This window comes from Balearica regulorum, chromosome 11 (genome assembly GCF_011004875.1).
Source record: "Balearica regulorum gibbericeps isolate bBalReg1 chromosome 11, bBalReg1.pri, whole genome shotgun sequence".
In the NCBI taxonomy this organism is placed as follows: Eukaryota; Metazoa; Chordata; class Aves; order Gruiformes; family Gruidae; genus Balearica; species Balearica regulorum.
The window spans coordinates 2135832-2156606 of record NC_046194.1 but is presented as its reverse complement, the minus strand read 5'-3'; the positions used below and the strand labels follow the sequence as shown (position 1 = coordinate 2156606).

Genomic DNA, 20775 nt, shown 5'->3' with positions numbered 1-20775 from the left:
AAAATGTGGGGTGGCAGGGACTAGAAAACAAAACAGGCCTCCACTATCGTCATGTATTTCCTTAGATCTTAAATTCCTCCTGAAAGTGTCTGGTGAATATTTAAGGAAAGGAAAACCCCCTGTGTGGGCTGCCTTACCATTTCCCCACTTGCTGTTTTATTAAGAGGCAGACTACTAAAAATCTGGCTGTATAAAAGAAAAGAAATGGTCAGGAAATCAAATTATGATTAAATGGGTTTTACTGGATAAAAAAAATGGGAAGGCTTTTACAAAAAAATTATCCATTCCACTATGAAAAACAAGGGAAAGAGCATGTTTTGAGCAATATTTAAAAAAAAAAAAAAAAAAGAAAAAAAAAAGGTTTCCCCAGACTGTGGGTGTCTCACACCGGGTGGTCCAGAGAGAGTCAATTTATGAGCGTTACTAAAGCGGAGAGGAGATTTGCGGATTCCCCTGCACAACGGATTGCCGTTCCCCTTCCCATCCCTTCAACCTCATCGGGCATTTGATGGCAAAGGGGCTTTGGGGCGCAGCTCGAAGGGGCTGGTGAGGGCGAGGGAGCCTCTCCAGCATCCTCAGGCTGCCGAGCCACACCAATTCCGGCTGATTTTACTCCCCATTTCCACCAAACGGCAGCATCTTTGCTATATGCAGACTGCAGCGAGTCTCTTTATTGCACAGCCAACACTGCAAGAGGCCAGAAGGCAATAAACACCCAAGTCAGGAATTCCCGAGCTCTCACACGGGGCTAAAAGCTCCGGCGTGTTCCTTCCCCTCCTCCGTAAGGGTCCATAAGATCTAACAGTGTATTGACACCTCCAGGAAGAAAGGACAATATTGTCTTGTCCTTTTTAAAAAATATGATTGAATTAATAAGCGGTAGTCTAAAACCCAGCCCATGAGACAAAAGACCCCAACCAACCAAAAAAAACACCCCAAACCCCATAAAATCCAAGTAAACAACCAGAAATCTAACTGTGATGAATGTGGTTATGTCACTCAACTGAAAACTCAGAGTTTGTAGAGAGTTTCTCTGACCTTGGTCCATCACTGGCATTGGCCATGTTAATACTCAACAGAAAGTCTACAGCCTGGATAAATATGTGTTTAGATTTACGGGAATGTGCATTCAGCGTAAGTAAAATGTATTTTTAGGCATATGTAAAGTCAAATAATTTGTCAAGTTAAGTATTAATTTTATTTACCCAGTAGACAGTCAGGTTTTTATTATATAAATATATATCTAGGCACTTAAAATGTGAATATTTGACACAAGCCTGTTTGACAACTAGTGCAGAGCCATTCAAACGGAACAAAGATATTAATGAGAATCCGGTTGTTCTGTAACCCTCAGTGTAGGTCTGACAGCCGATCAGTGGTAAATTGGCATTGGTGGTTTATCGCCCTAACGAACCGTAACCGAATCTTTAGCACTCTTGCAGTTATAATATGCCAGTTTGGCTGCTAGAATTGACGTCCAACCAGAATAATGAAGGTATTACAAGCAAACCATACGTTAAACAAGAAAGTTATTTTAATGATTGCTCCCCAAATACCCAAAGGCACTAGTCAACACTGTGGACTAATGACCTACAAATTTGTGTGATTAGTACACGTTTTTAGCATTACAATACTTTTTTCAACAGCTTCAGATGGCACATTAAGTGAAATATTTCTTCTTTCATTTGCAACAGCTTTGTCCTGAATACCCTTCCATTTGTTTAGTTTAATAGAAAAACGTATCAAACAAAAACTGAGCTGTAAGAATCATGCTGACCTGCCACACTCACTCTGCTGTCCTTTCTCCAGATATTCCTACAAGTCATACTGGATACACACCTGTGTAACTCCGAATTTACGTTGATGTAACTTCTCTAACATCAGCCAAATTACACAGCCAGAAAATGGAAGCGGCGCGGTGGTAAATCATTTCACAGATCTGCAGGCTCAGTGTAACACAACAGACGATATAACATCTCGACTGAGGACAATTTTACATCCCTTTTACCCATTGCAAAAACCTTTGTAATGTGTCGAGTATAAAGCTCACAAATTACATTTTAAAGGAACTACCATAATGTATATGCTTCGAAAAGACCTTTTACAACATAACACAAAATTCAAATGACATTTTTTAGGAAAGCACTTGAAACACTTAGGTCCTGACAACATTAAGCTGTAAACCTTAAGAAGTTTTATGTGATTAAATAAAATTAGCATTACAACTTCCAGGTATTATAATTATTGAACAGATTGTAACAACAGGATATAATTATGATGTAAACATGAAGCTCAGGAGACTGGTACTGAGGAAACTCTCTCAATTCTTTGTAGATTTGTATCTGGACATAGCAAAATTGGTAACAAATGGAGAAGAGGTTACAATATTCTGTCTTACATATTGATATCAGTGTTTCGCAAGCAGCAACCTATACAGCATCATCCCCTTTTTAATATTAATTTACAGAATCACAACCACCTTGAAAAAAAAATCTCCAGGTCAAATACTGCTGCCAGGTATCAATATAACACTTGGAAGGAAAGATTTAAAACCATCAGATTTTAATTGCCCGTGTATGTATAGATACGTGAGATTTTATATATGCAAGCATATATAAAATCATAAATCTCACTTCACCTTCAAAATTGAACTACCTCTAGGTAAGAAATACAAGACCTTTTTCAATAAATTTAAAGGGTTTATTTATACCTGAGACATTTTTGCATATTGATGTCTTTGTACCTTTACCTTTAGGTACTCACATAAGTCCTTTACTCTTTTTCTGGGGTGTCACACAAAGCCCATTACAGTTAGGTGGGTTCTTCCCACTAACTCCACGGACTTTGGCCGAGTCCTTCCTTATCTAACCTGGATGTATAAACAGAGACGTGACAGAATTAAATATATATATTTAAATAAACAGTTGCTGTACAAGCGTACAGGCTGGTTTATACAAATCCAGAGCTAGTTCACCATTCCTGACACTCTTCACAATGCCTGATCCAAAAAAAAGAATTATAGTCCTTTATACAGGGTGATACATGTTTCTACTTGTTGGTTAAAAACCCACCCTTTGAAACATTTCTCCAGGTAACGGATCACTGGCTATACATGACATGTTGAAAATGCTCCTTCTTGGCTGACCTGTTTCCCATTTCTTTAGAAAATCAACCCATTTCTCCACCCAGCAAGCAAGGAAACTCTGAGTGGAGGAGTAGTAAGTTGACGTGGCTACATGACATTAAGGTCACAGGCCAATGCAGCTGGACTGAGATTTTCAAACAAATTTAAGGAGTTTAGGAGCCGAGTTCCTCCTGAAACTCATGGCATTTGGATGCCTAACTCCCGCAGATTCATCGGAAAGTCCTGGCTGTGCCCAGTCCAGCTTTCAGCTCTTCAGATCACACGTACTGAGGGTCGAAGCACAAGCGTTAGCAGGGACATAACCTGCATAAGGCTCTTACAAAATTTCACAGTGCTATTTAATTTGGCAAATACCAAACTAAATTTAAAGGTTCCCTTTGTAATCCAAACAGCTCAATGAAAAATTAAAAAAAAGAAAAAAAAAAAATCCACCATGTTTCACTCCATTTTGCTTCTGACAGGGGGAATTCCCTAGAAGTGCTTACATGCAAGTCTAGTGTTATCATATTTGATAACATAGCAATTAGAATTTCAGATTTTATTAAATATAGTTTAGCCAATGGAAAGATACTAGTGGAAGTGAAATAAAGTGTGCTTTTGGACACAGAGTTGGACATATTTGAAAAATCAGCAAAAATAATAGTACTGTAGTCATGAAAGACATCACAAAATGAATGAGCTTCCAAGTAGATTAGTATACCCTTCTTATGTTGCAGAAACATTGTTTTTTGCACTATATTTTACAAAAAAGAGTTGACTTTAGTGATGATGGTCAGCATAGTTGTCTTTAAACAGCTCTTTGTTCTACTATACAGGCATATAACGGGAAAAGGAAAGCTACATTTCACTGGCAATAGGACTTCATAGACCTTAGAAATTTTAGAAATGTTTGATTTAAAATAGTGGTACGTAGCATATTTCTGTGTAAAATAAATCAAACACTCTTTTCCAAGTAGCAGAAATTTCTAAGACCTGACACCCGTTGTAAATAGATAAAATGTAGTCAGTTTTTTTAAGGATGACAAGGAGGACACACAGTCATGTACCAGTGATGAACTCGTCGTATGACACAGTAACGGGTGACGCATCGGATACAGGAAACTCTACTGGTTGCATTTCCAGTTGGCTGTTCCAATTTTACAACCACAGCCATTCTAACTCTCCTTTTCATTCCTATTCCTTCTTGTACCGTATTCAGCATCTAAACCGGAGGAGTTTCGCCTTAGATCCACCTGTCCCAAACCTGCTCATACTGAAGCAAATGGTGCAAACCTCTCTGACCTTCGGTGCTACGAACAGTTTGCGACCCATCGGTGGCATAACAAGGGCGTATGTTTCCCTTCTCGTAATTCAGGAGCTCTCTAGCATGATTTCATTGCCAACAGCGTTATGACTTTCACGGAGCAACTGGCACAGGGAGGCACTTATGTGACATGTTTAAAACTGATCTTTGGTAAACACTCACACACACAAACTTGTAACTAATGTTTTACTTCCTGATCATAAGAGAAATCTTCATTTGCTACTAGTGTACGTGTGCAGGCATCTAAATATATACAGGACATTGCTAGTGTAAAAATATTTTTTCAAATGCCACTGCCAAGGGTTTGTTTTAATTCACCTAAAACCAGCGCAGTCCTGGGCTTTTTTGGTTTTTTCCTGACACCATTTATTATGCGCTGAAGCATCTCTGATCAATAACAAATTAGCAATAGAAAGCAAGCCCTATGTGTTCAATTTTCGCCTTCTTTCTCATTCTCTTACCTTATTCTTCGAGACCAATTCAATCAGAATAGTTGTATCTCTTACAGCCTTCATTATCTGTGAGGCAGATCCTGGGGTTCAACGCTGCATTACTTCAGCAGCCAAATCTCTCACTCGGCTCAGTGGGAATTTTGGATACACAAAAATGCGGAGTCTGCTCTTGGTAGGGATGTGTCCTGCTACCCATTCCTAAACAGTACTCTGGTGAGAGAGGGACCTCACGGCTCTAATTGGACCTGAACAGTGATCGGACCAGGACCTGTAAAGCAGAGCTCAAACCACCAAGAAACAGCCCATCGACGTGTATTTTCTAAAGGTGCTGCAAATAAATGTTGCTGGAACTGCGGGGTATAACTGATGGATGATCTACTCTAATGTACCCAGAACACTATCACTTCTAAAATCAGGTGTTTCTACTGAGAGGTATTTTATTGGCTTAATTTTTCATTTACACTATTTAAATTTTGCTTAAGAATTTTTTAGAACCCAGAACTTAGTGCATTTCATTTTATAAAATTAGAATAATTTATATCCTTCTCTTTTCATTGAAAAAAACAAACCAGTATAGCCCAAACACACGTAGGGGTATAAATACCTGATGAATGATAGCCGTTTCACTTATTTTACAATCTGCTTAACGCTGATTTAGACATTGATCAACCAAATAACTTTGGCAACTTGCACAAAAATATGTCCTTAAATCAAAACTGATGATAAAACTTGCTTTAATGAGGCCTTTATTACGGAGAGAACTGGAAAGAGAGAGGAGTGTAAGTGCTGAGGAGGTTATCGTGTTCCTAAACCATGCCGCTTTGCATTTGTATGTGAAATGGGTAGGGCTGGTAGATGATGGGTGGTTGTCCATGAGCAATGTAGTAATTGCTGAAGTTTCTGTCACTGATATACGGAGCAGGCTGATAATAGCATGTTACATTGGCTGCGTTTGGGATGATATTTTGTTCTCCGAGCACTTTCAAAGCCAGAATTGTGATCATATTCAGAGTTTGTCTTCGTTCATGTCCCATGAGACAGACTGTGCTCTCGTTTACAACTCCACGCAGAGTCATCAAGTAGTCATACTTGCTTTTCTCTTCCCCAATGAAGTGGTTGCGCAGATACGACTCGATTTTCCTTTGCTGCTCAGCAACATCTGGAAAATCAATGAAGAACCTGGAGCACATGTAACGTTCCAGAGATTTAATTTCAGCCTCATCTGCTGGCTTAAAGTCACGAACCAGGAGATTGCTGTACTTCAGGAGGCCACCTCCTCTGATTTCCTCTGGGTTCCTTGTGGAAATCAGTTTGTATTTCAAGTGGTCCATTGCTTCGTTGAAGTCTCCGTACATACTCTCGGCGATGACAGTGGGGTGAGAGTCTTCTGTCAGTTTGCAGTCGGTCGCTCTGTAAACGTTTAATATGGAGTCCAGTATGATTTGGAAGGAGTCCACGCTAAACTCAAACTGCCGTCTGAGCGAGTTGACAAACTTCAATTCCACGTTCTTGCCGCTGTTGTTTGACAGCGAGATGAGACTCCAGCGATCGTGGTCGGTGGAGACTTTGACCATCTTCTGCACATAGGCATCTTTCATGGTCTGAGCAGTGATTTTTTCCTTATTCACACATTTTGGCAAGAAGTCCAATAGGCAATTAAGAACTGCTTCCTTAACGACCTGGAACTCGAGCTCACTTGGAAGTTCCACCCCAAAAATGATGTCTAGGTCCTTGTAACTGGTTCCGTTCTGCTTTACTAGGATATGACTGGCTGTCGAACCGTTCAGGCGGATATCTCTAACGTTGATTTGCTTTTCAATGAGCTGTTCCTTTACCACATGAATGATATCCTTTGGCTTTACATCCAGTGTTGGAAAATTTCCTCTCCCATGAATAGGTATGACCTCAGCTAAAACTTGATCCAGGATTTTAATCTGATCCCAGGTGAGACAACTAAATCTGTGGTCTAAGTCCTCAGTCATTGTGATGTCGGTTGCCTAACTAGGGAGAAACAGAAATTAAGAGGCAAATGTTAGAACTTGCTCAAATACAAGAGCACCTGACATTTCCCTCGGTTATAACAAACGTACATCTTCCTTCCTCAGTGCAGTGACAAAGCGGGTCGTTTCACAGACACAATTCCAGTTAACGGTCTGAGTCAACCACTGCACTTGTCACAGGCTTTTAATTGAATTTTAATGTACTCGGGTTTTAATCCTGCTGAGAAACCATTGTGGTATTGTATAATCCATGACTCAAAGTAAACGCAGTAAACCGTATAGACTTCATTTAAAACTACTCAAAGGTTAATAACATGAAATACTTGGTGAGTATAATGAAACTCCAAATAAATTTCACTGTGAAAAGCTAAAATGAGCAAACCGACCACATTTGTTCTTTCTATCCTGCCTCGAAATCTCCCTCTGTCTGCAGTGACTTGCACACTTGAAATGACTGAAAGACTGGGAAGTTTTTTTAAAAAGCAGGAATGATGCAACATGCTCATTGTTTAGCCATATGCCTTGGACGTACCTTAGTCTCTATGGATCATCTATATGCATGCATCCTTTAATACCACTTCTTACGTTTAAGAACTGGATCTCCAATATTGTTAAGCTGTTTCCACTCTGTTTCTGCGGCAAATTGTTTTCTTCTAAGCCATTAACCGTGTTCCTACATTAATTTACCAATGCTGCAAGTTATGGTTTGCAGAACCGACAAGAAAACCCCTTCCAGTCTGCACTGATAATCTAAAACTCAATAAAGCCTGAAAAGAGGCACCTACAGAATACATGGGATAAAGCTCAGGCTCTGGAATTCCTCAGTTTATATCTTGTCTTCATATCATCATATTTAGCAATCAGATGGACCTCAGCATGGATAATTTATTTACATTTTACAATGGGGGGGGGAAAAGGTGCAAACCCCACAATATTGGTTTTAAAATGTTTCTAAATGACTATATGCAAACTTTATTTTAATTAAATTTTTGTAATGGGAATCTGAATGCTTTATTTTTAAAATTTTATTTATGTATATTGTAAATATAATTAAACATGATAATGCAATTATATAATTAGGTGTGATTACAGTAAGTAAATAAGTGCATTTAAGGAACTGCAAAAAAGAACATTGTTGGGCATTAGGTGTCCAAGGTGTAATGAAAGATGCAAATCGTCGTCTTACTGTCTCCTGACATTCATGTCAGTGTTATGGAACAGGAGCAATTCAGAGGGCTAAAAAACTTGCAGAATCCACGGCCATCATTTCCTGCTGCGTCCTGGCCATCCTCTTGCCTGCTTACACTTCCTCAGTTCTCTTGGGGTAGTTACCGCTCAGACAGTTAATCAGAAAGGGTTATTGCTGAATCCTATCAGACCATTTTTCAATATCCTTTCAGAAATCGCATGATAACTCACAGGTAGGTATTGCGATTCACTAATAACTTCCTGATTAAGCCCAGTGCTTGGCTGCTGTGCCTTGAGTTTGAAGCTGTGTTTGCTGCTCTGAGCTACAGGTGAAGGAAGAGAACACTTATGGACATAGCGAGACCTTTCCTCATCGCTCAAGAGAGCAAAAATTCTTTAGTCAATATGGCTATTTTGGGCATTTCTTTACTCTACTGAGTAAGATGTGGATATCCTCAACCCAGGGGAAGCTGCTGTTTAGACTGTTTATGGGTGGAGGTACAGAGACTGAAAACAACTTTGATTACTGAAAGGAATTTCTTTTTTCTGCACAAACATAATTTTGCTTTCTCCTTTAATGTTGCATGTGTTGGCTAAGTTTTACAAATATTTCTGTTGGGTTTGTGCAAGCTCAGTTCAGAGGGAATTCAGGGAAACTAAAAATAATTTCAAAGTAATTGCAATAAAGTATTTGTTACATAGCAAGGGGGTTTAGATCATTGCTGTTGAAACACTACCTGAGCACCTAAAAAGAATACAAAGGTAAAGATAAGTATTCCTTAACGCTGCATACAAACAGGATGGGAATTATACCATGATACTGAACTTCACAATCTATTTTCTGCAGAAAAACTATGAAATCCCTTGCAGGTAGATTGCTGTTTCTCAGAAGGCAGCAATCGGGCAAAGCGGAGTCTCCCAGCTGGGCTGAGGCAAAGCTGGACTTTGGAGGGACTGAAGTGCCTGGGGATGCCCAGCTCAAGTGGTGATCAGGTGTGATCTGAAATGGCTCAGTGAGTCACCAGCCGCGTGAAAGAAGTGACTTTCGGGTGTCTGCCAACACTGTCAATGTCCTACCGAAACATCGAGAAATGTTTCTGCAGGCAGATGGCTAAACCGTATTTTTTCAGCTAAAGCTCAAGAACAGAAATAAAGTAAAATCATACTGAGTAATAACACTACTGAAAAGTCTACACTGTTGTTTCTTAATCAGTAGTGACTACATATGTACATTGTCATATATTTTCCTTCCCTCGCCTTCAGATTCCACATTCTGGAACATGTTAGTAATTTCAAGTAACTTGTGAACTGACAAATGGCGTGGGAATGTGGGAATGTTCCGGAGTTATTTTTCCCATATTTTCACTACAGTTTCAGCTCCCAAGTAAGCTAATCAAGAGCACGCGTAATTTGAAGCACCTTTCTGGCCTCAGTACAAAGAATGGAACAACCCATATGTTTGAAGTTAAACGCACGCTTTAAAAGTTGGCGAAATCAGGACCAACGTTGGGAGTTTGGTTGCCCCTGAACCAACGGTGTGAAGGTCTTGGATTCTGTCCTATAGTTCTGGCACAACCATGTTGTTCATGACATTGTTTACGTTGTATGTAACTCCACATGCATAACATGTAACTGTATAGATATTTGTATACACACATTCCTGCGGGCATTTAGAAGACAGGACATTTGAACCGACAGGGAAATTGCCACCCATAGCACTGCCCACTTTACATGCCTATGACTTTACCAGTAGCTATTTATTATGATGATTCCATGCTTATTCCTTTATTATCCCAAACTATTATTATGAAAAACTTCTTCCTTCATAGCCCTTACGACATCCCAGTGCATTTTTAGCATCCAAAATAGATGTTATGGAAAGCCACTGTGAATTTTGGAAGTAGCATAACCCTGGGTGGAGTGAGAAGGTTGGCAGGAGAGGTTTTTGTATAAACTTTTTTGCTGCCTTGTTTGTCATCTCTGTTTTTGATACGTCAGATTATGGTGGACCAGCTCTACTAGCAAACTTATAGTTGTCAGAATTGTTGTAGAAGCAGTCGTTTTTGTTACGTGATTTATCTGATACTGCAAAACTTTGAGAGAGCTTTTCAAGGTTAATGCTGTGATGTAAAAGAAAGGGCTTAGAGAGGGACTGTCGAAATTCAATCCCTTTTTCAGCAGAGGGACCCTCTTCAAACACTTTTTGAAAGTCGGAAGATGGAAGTATCCCTAAATAAGCTTAGAAATCCTTCCTTTATTGCTACATGGTTTCAGTTATTTTGGATTTTATTGCAATATACTAAGATTTAAAAATGACAGGAAAAGGTAATGTCATTAAATATTTCTTTTGTGTTGAAGAGTCGTACCTCAAAATGTCATTCCTCTAAAGTGATGCCTGGAGAATCCAGTGATGCTTTGTGAGTTCACAGCCTCAACATTGATGTCTGAGAAATGTCTTGTGATAAATACTAAGAATTCTGTGCTGAAATAATGCCTTCAACTTTAGCCAGTAGGGAAAATGTCCTAGGAAAACCAGGGATTAAGTTGTCAAGAATATACCTAATTTACAGATAGACCTAAATAAACTTTATTTTTATTTATTTATTTGTTTATTTGCTTCCAATTTGCAACCTAGTACATAACTCTGAACTTTCCTAGAAGGACTTTCTCTTGCTCTTTTTCTTAGTCTTGTCTGGCAACAAGAACAATTTCCAGGCAATTTTATAGTCATTAGGAACCTTATTTCTTAAAGCAGTGGCAAATTTATTTACCGAGGTGCTCAGGCTGACGTCAGGAGTTCTTATTAATGCAAGTAAGCCTCAGTTACAATAAATCAGCAGCAGTATTGAGGCTACAATTAGTCAAAGTATTGTGTAAACCAAGAGGGATCAAGGGATGAAGGGAAGGCACCTCACTGCACGTGGCCACAGCAGCCGGGCGAAGCTGAACACAAGCGAGTGTTGGGGCTGGGTCAGATAATAGGGAAAAAAGGCTGGAAAATGGCTTCATTCTTTGGAAACTGGGGATGTTCGCAATGGAGGATGATCGCTGGAGGCAGCCAAATCTGACTGCCCCTTTGCCACAGCAGCATTATGCCACTTAGGGTAACCGTATACGTGACATTGACTTTGAGAGCTCCTTCTTGCCGGCACCCTCAGGCTCAGCCTTCCCTGGGTCTGCACCCTGACAAAAAATTCAGTTTCTGTAACTTCTTCCACATCAACACCTAAAAGCATTTCATGTGTTTCACATTCAGGGTTATCCTATCTTAATGTCCGTCCATGGGCAAACAGAAGGCTGCATAAATGGTAGCACTCTGGCAGTAAAAGGAACAAATAGCCTTTGAAATTGTGTATTGAAAAGAAAGAGGTTTTTCCTCTATTCATCAGTATTTGTAACTTATTGAGTCTCTCTCCTAGCGATTTTTCTTAGTTGTTTTGCTTATGAGATTCAAAACGTTACTATAAACTTCAATGGACCTTGAATCCTGCCTGATTTAAGATGTCTGCCAGATAAAGTGATGAGGAAAAATAGTTGTCAGGGTGTTTTCTTTCACATATACTGGTTAGAGAAGCACAGAATAAGATGGATCAGGCCTAGTCAAGTTTTGTGATATATTATCCTTATTATAAGGTTAGAAAAATATTTTCCTGACTCAAGTTCCAACTTGTCCTTGAGTGGTCACCTTCAGATGATGAAGTGGTTGCAATGTGGAAAAACGTTTAGTTACTGTGGGATCATTGAACATAGTTTTGCTAATTTGTATTATTTATTTGTATATTGAAATTAGAGGCTCTAATTTTCTTCTGCAGGGTTTGGACCAAGCAACTACGACTGGTTTTACAATGATGCTAAAAGGTTTAGTCAACCACCTCTTAGCACTCTGCCATGCACCAGCTTCATCTAAAAAATAAAAGCAGATCTGGCTTTACATCTGAATGAAGAAAATCCGCCACGCTGATGATAGCTTTCATGTTCCACACAACTTTCATAGAAACAGATACTTACAGTCTAGAGGACAGTCTCATCAAATTTAGCTTGTATTTTACCGATAAACTGTTTAAGATTCTCTTTTTATCTACACTATAATGTTGCTTCAGCGTATTTTCAAAGGGTTTGCAATGTGCTGGCATTCTCAAGCAGAATACATCTGAAATAGTTTCTGTGCAGCTGTGTTAGCTCCATTCTCTTCCCGTTGCTTTTATCTGCTCCCCTATTTGTCTGTTTTACAACAATATCACATGGACTGCTTTAATGCTCCAATTGTCTTCACTTTGCTTGCACTTGAAACCGCTTGCGAAGGGACCTTTTACAGACCAAGCAAAACATCTTGTCAGCTGCTGTAACAGCCTTGATTTTGGGGGTTACCCCAGAGATGCTCACAGTAACTACTGCAATTCTCCCCTTAGATCTCTGTATTGGTTTTGCTGCATACACATTATATGCATCACTAATGGTTTCCGTGATATCTTGGTAAAGCTTTATTTTAATTCAAAGATATGTTTCTCTATTAAGCTAGACATTTTAAAGTATTTTGCATGCTCACTGACTTAAGGACTGCAGCTGGCATTAGCTCTGAGGGCAAGAATGTCAAATATGGAAGGAGTCCCAGTTATAATTTAAACGCGTATGAGACAAGTAGAAGCTGTAAAGCATCTGGGGCATCCTAAATGGGGACATATTTAAACCAGTTTGACAGTGTTTTTCATGAGTTTTTCCTTCCATTAATGTTAATGCATGCAGTGAAGATACTGTTTATTTATCCTGTTATCATGAGATAACGCATGAGTTGCCATAAGTTTTCAGTACAGTTACCATCTAGTTACCCTGAAATAACAATAACTCAAGGCCATATGCTCTTCTCCTGTGAGATAAGGTTGCACGGCGTGCAAAATACACTTAAGCAGAAAGCAGTTTGCTTGGACTATGCCACAGAAGATCACCTTCAAGGGCAGAACAAGTAAGCAGAAAAGAAGGAAAAACTTTGTCGACAAAAATATGTCCTACCTTTTCTCCAACCCAACCCAAGGAACAGGGAAAAGCACCAGAGTCATGTTCCAGCCTGCACCATCCAAACGAAAATGGTTTGCAGAGCAGTAGGAGCCAAGGGCAGCCGTGCTCTCCTATAGCACAAACCTGGGAAAAGGAACCGAGTAGCCTCCACCTCTGCTGACACGTTACAGGAAATTGGCTGGATGAACGGGGAGTTCTCAGGAGGGACAAAGTAACTAAGGAGTTTAATTTGGGCAACCAGTACGAATACATAATCCATGTTATGTCATCCTGGAGATTTGGGTATTTTTGGATGTCGAATTTTTCCATCATGACTCATGGTACACTCCTTCTCAGCTGCACGTGGATTCCCTCACAGGGCAACATTTTCAAGGCCAGATATATTGTGCCTTTTTATCGGTTCCCACAACACATGAGGTTCCTTCTTACCTGGCCTCCAGGTTCAAACAAACCAAGCCCTTGTAAATAGCACGGTGCAAGGCACAGTCAATCTTCTCATTTGCTCTAAAATACTTTAATAACTTTAAAAAAAAATCGGTGTGATATGCATTATTTGGTCTATTTGGGGCTGTGGTTATCACTGAGAAGTTACTGCTTTAGGTAAAGATTATTTGTACTACCAAATGCATACTATGGACTAACTCCTGAATAACATTTCCAAAGAGAATGCAAAATCCCACAGACTTACCGTGGCAGGACGATTGGCAAGCATGTATTTCAGCGGAGTTAATAGGATGACTCACTGGATCCTTTGGTAAAAATATGAATTGTCATCTTGTCACTGACAAAAACACGAACCTCCCAAGGAAAGCTGCAGGGGAAAAAAAAACAACAAAACAAACCACCAAACAATAACATTCATTTTGAGATAAATGTTAACTACCAGTCACCTGCTGTACATAATAAATCATGCATTACAACTTGGCAGTCCTGCAGTCATAACAATAGCCTTTTAAGCCGGAAATGATAAGGTAAAAGCAGTGGAAAGGCATAGAAGTGCTCTGGGTTTCAGGTCATACTTAATCTTCTGCAAGGATGTAAACAAACTTGCTATTTTCTCTATGGGATTTTGAAGAAGAATGTAGTATTATTAATAGACATGCAAATTAGCAGGGACAGAGAGGAATCATATTAAAAAATAGAACTACTAACAACTCAGCAAAATTAAATATTGTGAATTGTGTAGTGGGTTCATATTCTTTCTAAAAAGGCGTGCAGATGACAGGAAGGTCTTGTTTCCTGGCAGACTGGGTTGTTGGTTCATTTACAGTAAGCCCAGGATTCAGCCTGTTGCTGGAATTTCCACGCAGTGAATGGCCCGGTGACTGGCTCTGCAGGAATTATAACCATTTTCGTAAATATTTGTATGCTGCCATAAAGGCACTTTTTTATACTTGTTTCTCATTGCAAAGATGTGCTGACAGCTAGGTAGCCTTTTTTTTAAGGCTTTCCTTCAAAGACCTCCATTCCAGCACCGTCCTACAAAGTTCACAACACTTACACAAGGTTCCTTAACTATTCTGAATAGGGCCCTGTCCGCTGTACCATTTGATATACATGTGAATTTACTCCTTGTTGCTGTGCTGTTCCACAATCTCAACTTTTATGCTGAAGGTATATATGCTTCTGCGTAAAGACAGCTTTGCAAGTATGACTTGAGTGTAAATATATGCATAATCTGCAGGAAAAGCTGAAATAATAGCCCAAGGAGGTATGGAACGTATTATTCCTTTTATTAAGAATATTACGGACTTTTCCCCCATGCTACAGCAGCCAGATTTTTATCAGTGAGTATGCTGTTTTTACTGCTGCCAGAAGCCCAGTACTTGGTTTCCTCGCTCTCTGCCCTGCTGTGCCAGGACCTGTCTGCAGCTTTCATTTGCTTTCCAACTCATGATGGGCTACTAATTGAATGAATGCATGTTCCCTGACCTGCTCCCCAAATCCGTGCAGTGACGGCTCATGGTTGCAGCTGGGAATACAGGGTTTAGCCTGGCAAGGGCTCAGCTCTGCTTAGCCTGCAAGTGAGAAGCCAGTTATGTCTTCAATGGCAAGGAAAAGAGGTTCTGGACTGCTTAGATAAAAAGAGTCTCAGCATGTGGAGTCTGGTCTCCTGGAGGAAAAGTCAGACAAGTATGTAATCAGTTACTCAAAAAAAATCCCCATCGTTTAGTCTTTTTAACAATGAACTATTGTTATTTCTTTCTGTGTGAGAGTGGAAGGTTTAATGGATATATGATATCCATTAATGGATATATCATCATGATAGAATAGATTAACACTAGAGTAGAATTAATGGCTTCCCCTGGTGATATTTAGGGGAAGGAGAGAGAGACCTTTATATTTTTTTTTTGTGGAAGAACACCCATTATTATATAATATGTTCACAGAAGCAGCAGCAGAGATTGATGAAGTGCTTTGGCTGTTGGGACATTATTCTCAATGGCTGCCTTTTATCGGCTCCGTTATTACAGGAAAAAGCGCATCATTTCATTGTTCTGTACTCGTGGTTTCCAGGATTTTTCTAACTGAAGTAAAAACAAAAATAAAAATGACTACGTCAACAATTGCCTTGTGTCTCAAAGAGAATATTTTCCTATTCCTGAGTTCAAAATGTGAATTGTGATGATATGCACCAACCAACTCATTTCTTGAGTCTCTGTGCAAAACGAGCAACAGAATATAATGAGAACCAGCAGGGTCTAGGAGATAACACATGGCGCTGCACCTTGGGTTTCCCCCTCCGACACGCTGCGTCACAAATACCGGTGGACAGCACGTTCCCAGTCGGTCGCTGCTTTTGGGTGCTCCCACTCCCAGGTCCCTCCATGAGGCACACTGACCCTCAAACCTGTTGGCTGCCTGCATCTCCCACAGGTTTCAGTGAGCATGGAGGTTGCTCGGACACCTCACCCACTGACCCAGGGCATTTCAAGGTGATTCCCCCAAGTTGGCAAGAACGAGAGCCAAGGATCCTCTCCCCTCTCCAGAAATGCTTGCCTCCCCCTTTCTGCCTGCCAGCTTCCAAGAACAGCGCATGATTGCTCTGCTTAGCTCCTCAGACTAATACCAAAATCTATTTACTCACTCAAGATACCAGTGACTCAATCCGAAGCTCACTTATCAAAACCTCTCATTATTATGACTAAACTGCAGCAAAAGCAGGCAAGGTAAAGAATGAAACAATCCTCCTTTTCCATCTATTAACCATCTTCATAATTATCTCTTCTCTTCAAATGCCAGAGGAAGAGGGATGAACTATGCAGCGTGCCATTACAGTCCTAATTCTGGGCTGTTTTCAGGGGATAGAGGGCATTACAAAGTCAAGGATCTCCTCAGAAACTCTCCAGAGGCTTCATCCCCTCATCTACACCAAGGGAGACCCGGTGAGTTACAGAAGTGGCAGAATATCCCCAAGAACGTGTCTTGTGGGACGACCTTGGTCATGAAAGCATTAGAGCATACCACCAGGTTTGCAGTCATGTCTGTTTTGAGAGGGTTCCGACACAACGCACACCGTAAATTGAATGGATCTCTTATTTTTTTTACCGATCATACCAAAAAATGCTGTGCCTTGCTGGAAGCTGCATTTAGCTCATTCAATCAATGCAATGTTTGGGGGTTTTTTTCTTCTGAATCAGTAATGAGCCATTGAAGCATTGAGGGTGGATTTTGATAGTACATACCGTAGTACAATGGATTTGGAGAGGTTTTGCTTGGGGTGAGACAGAAAGCTGAAGACAAAGGCACTCATGTTCAATAAAGCCCTCTCTGCACCACTCCTGCTCTGCTCTGCATATTTTATAAAAGTATTTGCTATTAAGCAATTATCCTGTTTCACTCCAGAAGTATTTTCATTTTATGGCAGAAGACATGAACTCCGGGCACAGGCTCCAGGTTGATTTGTTAAGCAGTCTAGGATCCCTCCAAATAAGGCTCTTCGTGACTGCCACAGCAAATGGCCAGTTTAAATTGAGTCAGAAAAAACTTCCGTACCCTGGCCCAGGCTTGGCGGGCACCCTCCACAGAAATATGTCTCCCAGAACTGATAAAAGGGCAAGCTGGGGTCCTCGTCAATGATTACTATGTCTTCCACTGCTTGTTTATTGGTGTTTATAATGTTAACATATAATTCATATTTTTATGAATTAATTTCCATACTTATATTTTAAAGTTACTCTCTGACTACACAATACAGCAGTGGCATTTCTTTTCAGTGCTGTTTATGAGTTACATTGTAAAAGTGGGGAAGATACATGAATTACTTACAAACTTCAAAGCACTTGCTGCTCAAGAGTTTATTCGTAATTCTGCGGCAGTAGGAGTTAGGATTCCCCTAGAAAATAGCCTTTTGATAATTGAAGTCTTTTCCAGAGTTCTGTGATAAAGTAAAAAACTGCGTAACTCCACTCAACCTACGTCAGGAAAAAGGATTATGGCTCCAGCACCAGGACCAGGGTACTGCTACTCTTTCGTGGTGAAGGCAGCGTGAAATGTCTCTGTTGACATTATTACTAAAATGCAGAGAGAAGATAAAGCAATGATAAACCAAAGAAAAAGGCTAAGGCCCTGCAGCAAAGACGTGTGTATTCGTGACTTTTCCATCACTATCAATAATGCATAACGACCATCATGGGGATGACGACACCAATTTTTGAGAAAGACTGAGTCAAGCTTTCTATCACCTACTGTGAAAAAACATTCAACGTGACATTGGATGTCAAGAAGACAGGACCTGCTAGATAAGCAAAGATCCAGTAGAAAAGGTAATGGAGAAGAAAATCAGCTGATGTTGACATAAATTGACATCTGCTGTACCAGTTTGTAGTGTTCTGTGGAGGAAAACCATTCTTTTGTTAATATGTACTGAAAGAAACACTTTTTAGGGAAACAAAAATATCTTGGCTAGAAAAAAAAAAAAAGAAAATGCTGTTTTATCCATGAACAATTCTGCAACATGAAGAAGCCATGTTCAACATTATGCTCAAATCTTACAGCTACCTATGTTCTCCTTTTATGCACTGCACTCTAATTCTGCATGGCAGTAGACACTAGGTACGTTGCTGATTCCCTGTGGTTATCTTAGATTCTGTACTGATGCTTTGAATAATTACTTTTGCATGAAGATCGTGGTGGCAAAGGGGAAAAGCCAGACCATAACTTTCAAAAGATTTCTTTTTTTTTTTAATATTAGAATCCTAATGGCATCAATCCAGTTCTCACACCAGAAATTGCTCTGGTGTAAATGAGAGCAGAACTGGCCCGGTATGTGCATGGCTGGGCATGTGACTTCAGTAAGATAAATTCTGAGCTCACTTCCACTCTGCACAGTCCTGCTGAACCATCCATCACTCCATGTTACCTATAGGCTGATGGTGAAATTTGACTTGGAGTTTGCCTACAAATCTTGTAACTGTTCCTCGAACTTCCTCCATTAAAACCAGTGGGAGTTAAACATAGACATGTTAAGACGTATATATGACATATAAGACATACATATGTCTTAAATCCACAAGACAAACTCTATCCCCATATGCAGATGACTGTCAAGCTACTGGGAACTCAACAAACACTGCCAATACCCTCAGGGTGACCCACCAAGGGCTGCTCAACATCAATGAAGGAGGCAAAGCAGAGCACAAGCTACCAACATTTTCACCCCTTGCCATGGCCAAGCGCTGATGGCACAGACCGAACCCGTCCTGGAGGCGAGGAGCCCCGATTCACACCCACGAGTCCCAGAGCTACAGCTGAGGATGGAGTCTGATCATCAGAGCCCCAAAGTAGGATGGCCATGAAACCAATCTGGATTAGGAGCATTTTGAAAATACGGGTGGATTTTCATTCCTTCAAGCAGTGTTTATTAATGAATGAATTTCAACTGCCAGCCTAAATGCTGCTTAATTTACTCTCCAAAATTACTCAATCTCAATGTGATTTCAATGTGATCTTTCAAGGAACTTGGTCCACTTATCTCTCCCTGATTTATAGTGGATTCATAAATTACTGGACTCTACTGCGTCAGCAGTTACTTCTGAACTTGAGCAGGAGCTGTTGATACGCTCTCCGGGGCAGGAATTTAAGTTCAGGCCTTTGCTCACAAGGGTCGACGTTAGACGTCTCTCTCTCGGGCAGCTGAATCATTACAGAGCACATAGTCCTTGCTACAGTGCTGTACGTCTGATGCCTAATGAGGCAACAAAACTAAATTTACTGTAAAGTTATGTCCCTAATGCATAGCTGAGCAGGGACGGTGTGCAAGCAACACTGCCATGAGGTCAAAGGTCAGCAGCAACTGCAAATTAAAGGAATTATTACTGTTCTCTTTAAACGAAGCTGTGGGGATGCAAGAGGGCTAAGCTGGAAAGGAGTAGAAGGTGTAATCCAGACTCTGCTATTCTTCCCTCCGCACATCACGCACGTATTCCTTACTCCTGGATGCTGCAGCCACAGCACGCAGGAGGACGAAAGGACAAGGGAATCATTTAAACATTTGTGAATGGAACACACACAAGGCACGACTGACTCTATAGTTTAAGGAGAATACAAGAGCATAAAGTGTGGGAGAGTCCCTGCTCTCAATTCACTTTCATTTATTATTCATTTCTTGGCCTTTAACAGCAATCCACATCATTATTCATACCTACCTTGTTGCTTTTTATGGGAACCATGAACAAACTATTATTGTTAATGCAGCACGCGGAAGACAATGTGTACGCCTGTGTAGTCAACCATGCTCTTTGTGATGGAGTAATAAATACGGTTAAAGATTTGCAGGGGCTTAACAGATGTACCAAAGAGACACGCTGGTGGATGGGAGAAGGCAGTGAGCACAGCAGCGTGATTTCCCGGCTGGGAAGACACAGAATACCGGCCCTGAGTTGCTGGAAACCGGTTTTGCTTTGCACGCAGGCACGCTTATTTGCAAAGCACTTCCAAACAGTTTAGGGCAGCGGATCCCAGCTCGCTGACTGTCACCTCGGGGCTCGGACCCCCCCGGTGAGCACGGATGGCCCTTTCTGAATGCCCAGCAAAGGCCTAAGATGCTGGGGCTACTTCATGCCACCCAGATGAGATGATACAGCTTCCAGCATCTAATCGTGCAGCCAGCAGCGAATACTACGCTTCTACCGCTTCTACTATTAATTCCGTGAGGAAGGTTTTGCTCAAAATTCAAGAAGTTTTCAGGATTCATGCAAACGACCGCCCGTAGTAAGAGCTCGCGTGCACCGAGAGCCCACCCCCCCCCAAGCACTGCCAATCTGCCAAACTGCTCTTTCTGTAAGTTGATAAAGTTTTTACGGAAAACACCTCGCCAAGAGCCGCAAAAGGCCAAACCGGAGGCAATCGTTCCAGGCTTTACAAAGTTTTGTAACTGGGACCGACGGCTTCCAAGGGATGCGGAAGGCACCGATGTGCGGAGCGCCCACTCCAGCCCACCTTACCCTTCAAACCCAGAGGCACCGGGACACGGGCTGCTCCGGCGGAGCGGGCAGGCTCACATCCCCGCCGAGCTCCGGCAGCGCCGCCCGAGCACCGGCCCTTCTCCCGCCGCCCCGCTTCCCCCCCCCCGCTGGCCCCGGCAACCACGGCGGGGTTCGCCAGCCGCGGCACGCAGGGCACCCCCACCCCCCGGGCCGGCTTGGGGACCCGTCGTGTCCCCGGGGCGCCGGC

The 20775-nt window shown here is 41.1% G+C and overlaps 1 protein-coding gene across 4 annotated transcripts in view; it reads right to left on the bottom strand.

Annotated features, from left to right (window-relative positions):
• Nucleotides 1-1512: 1512 nt before the first annotated feature.
• The window catches only part of TENT5D (terminal nucleotidyltransferase 5D), a 20412-nt gene continuing 1149 nt past the window's right edge, over nucleotides 1513-20775 (bottom strand). For 2 of the 4 annotated variants that reach the window (XM_075763029.1, XM_075763031.1), the window contains exons 2-3: nucleotides 13790-13912; nucleotides 1513-6901 (exon numbers count right to left, since the gene is read on the bottom strand). In XM_075763029.1, coding sequence (XP_075619144.1) covers nucleotides 5707-6882 — 1176 coding nt within the window. In that variant the 5' untranslated portion in view covers nucleotides 6883-6901; nucleotides 13790-13912 and the 3' untranslated portion in view covers nucleotides 1513-5706. Of the gene's footprint in view, nucleotides 6902-8319; nucleotides 8412-13789; nucleotides 20631-20775 lie in introns of those variants that run through there. The other 2 variants (XM_075763032.1, XM_075763030.1) reach the window with 2 other exon arrangements.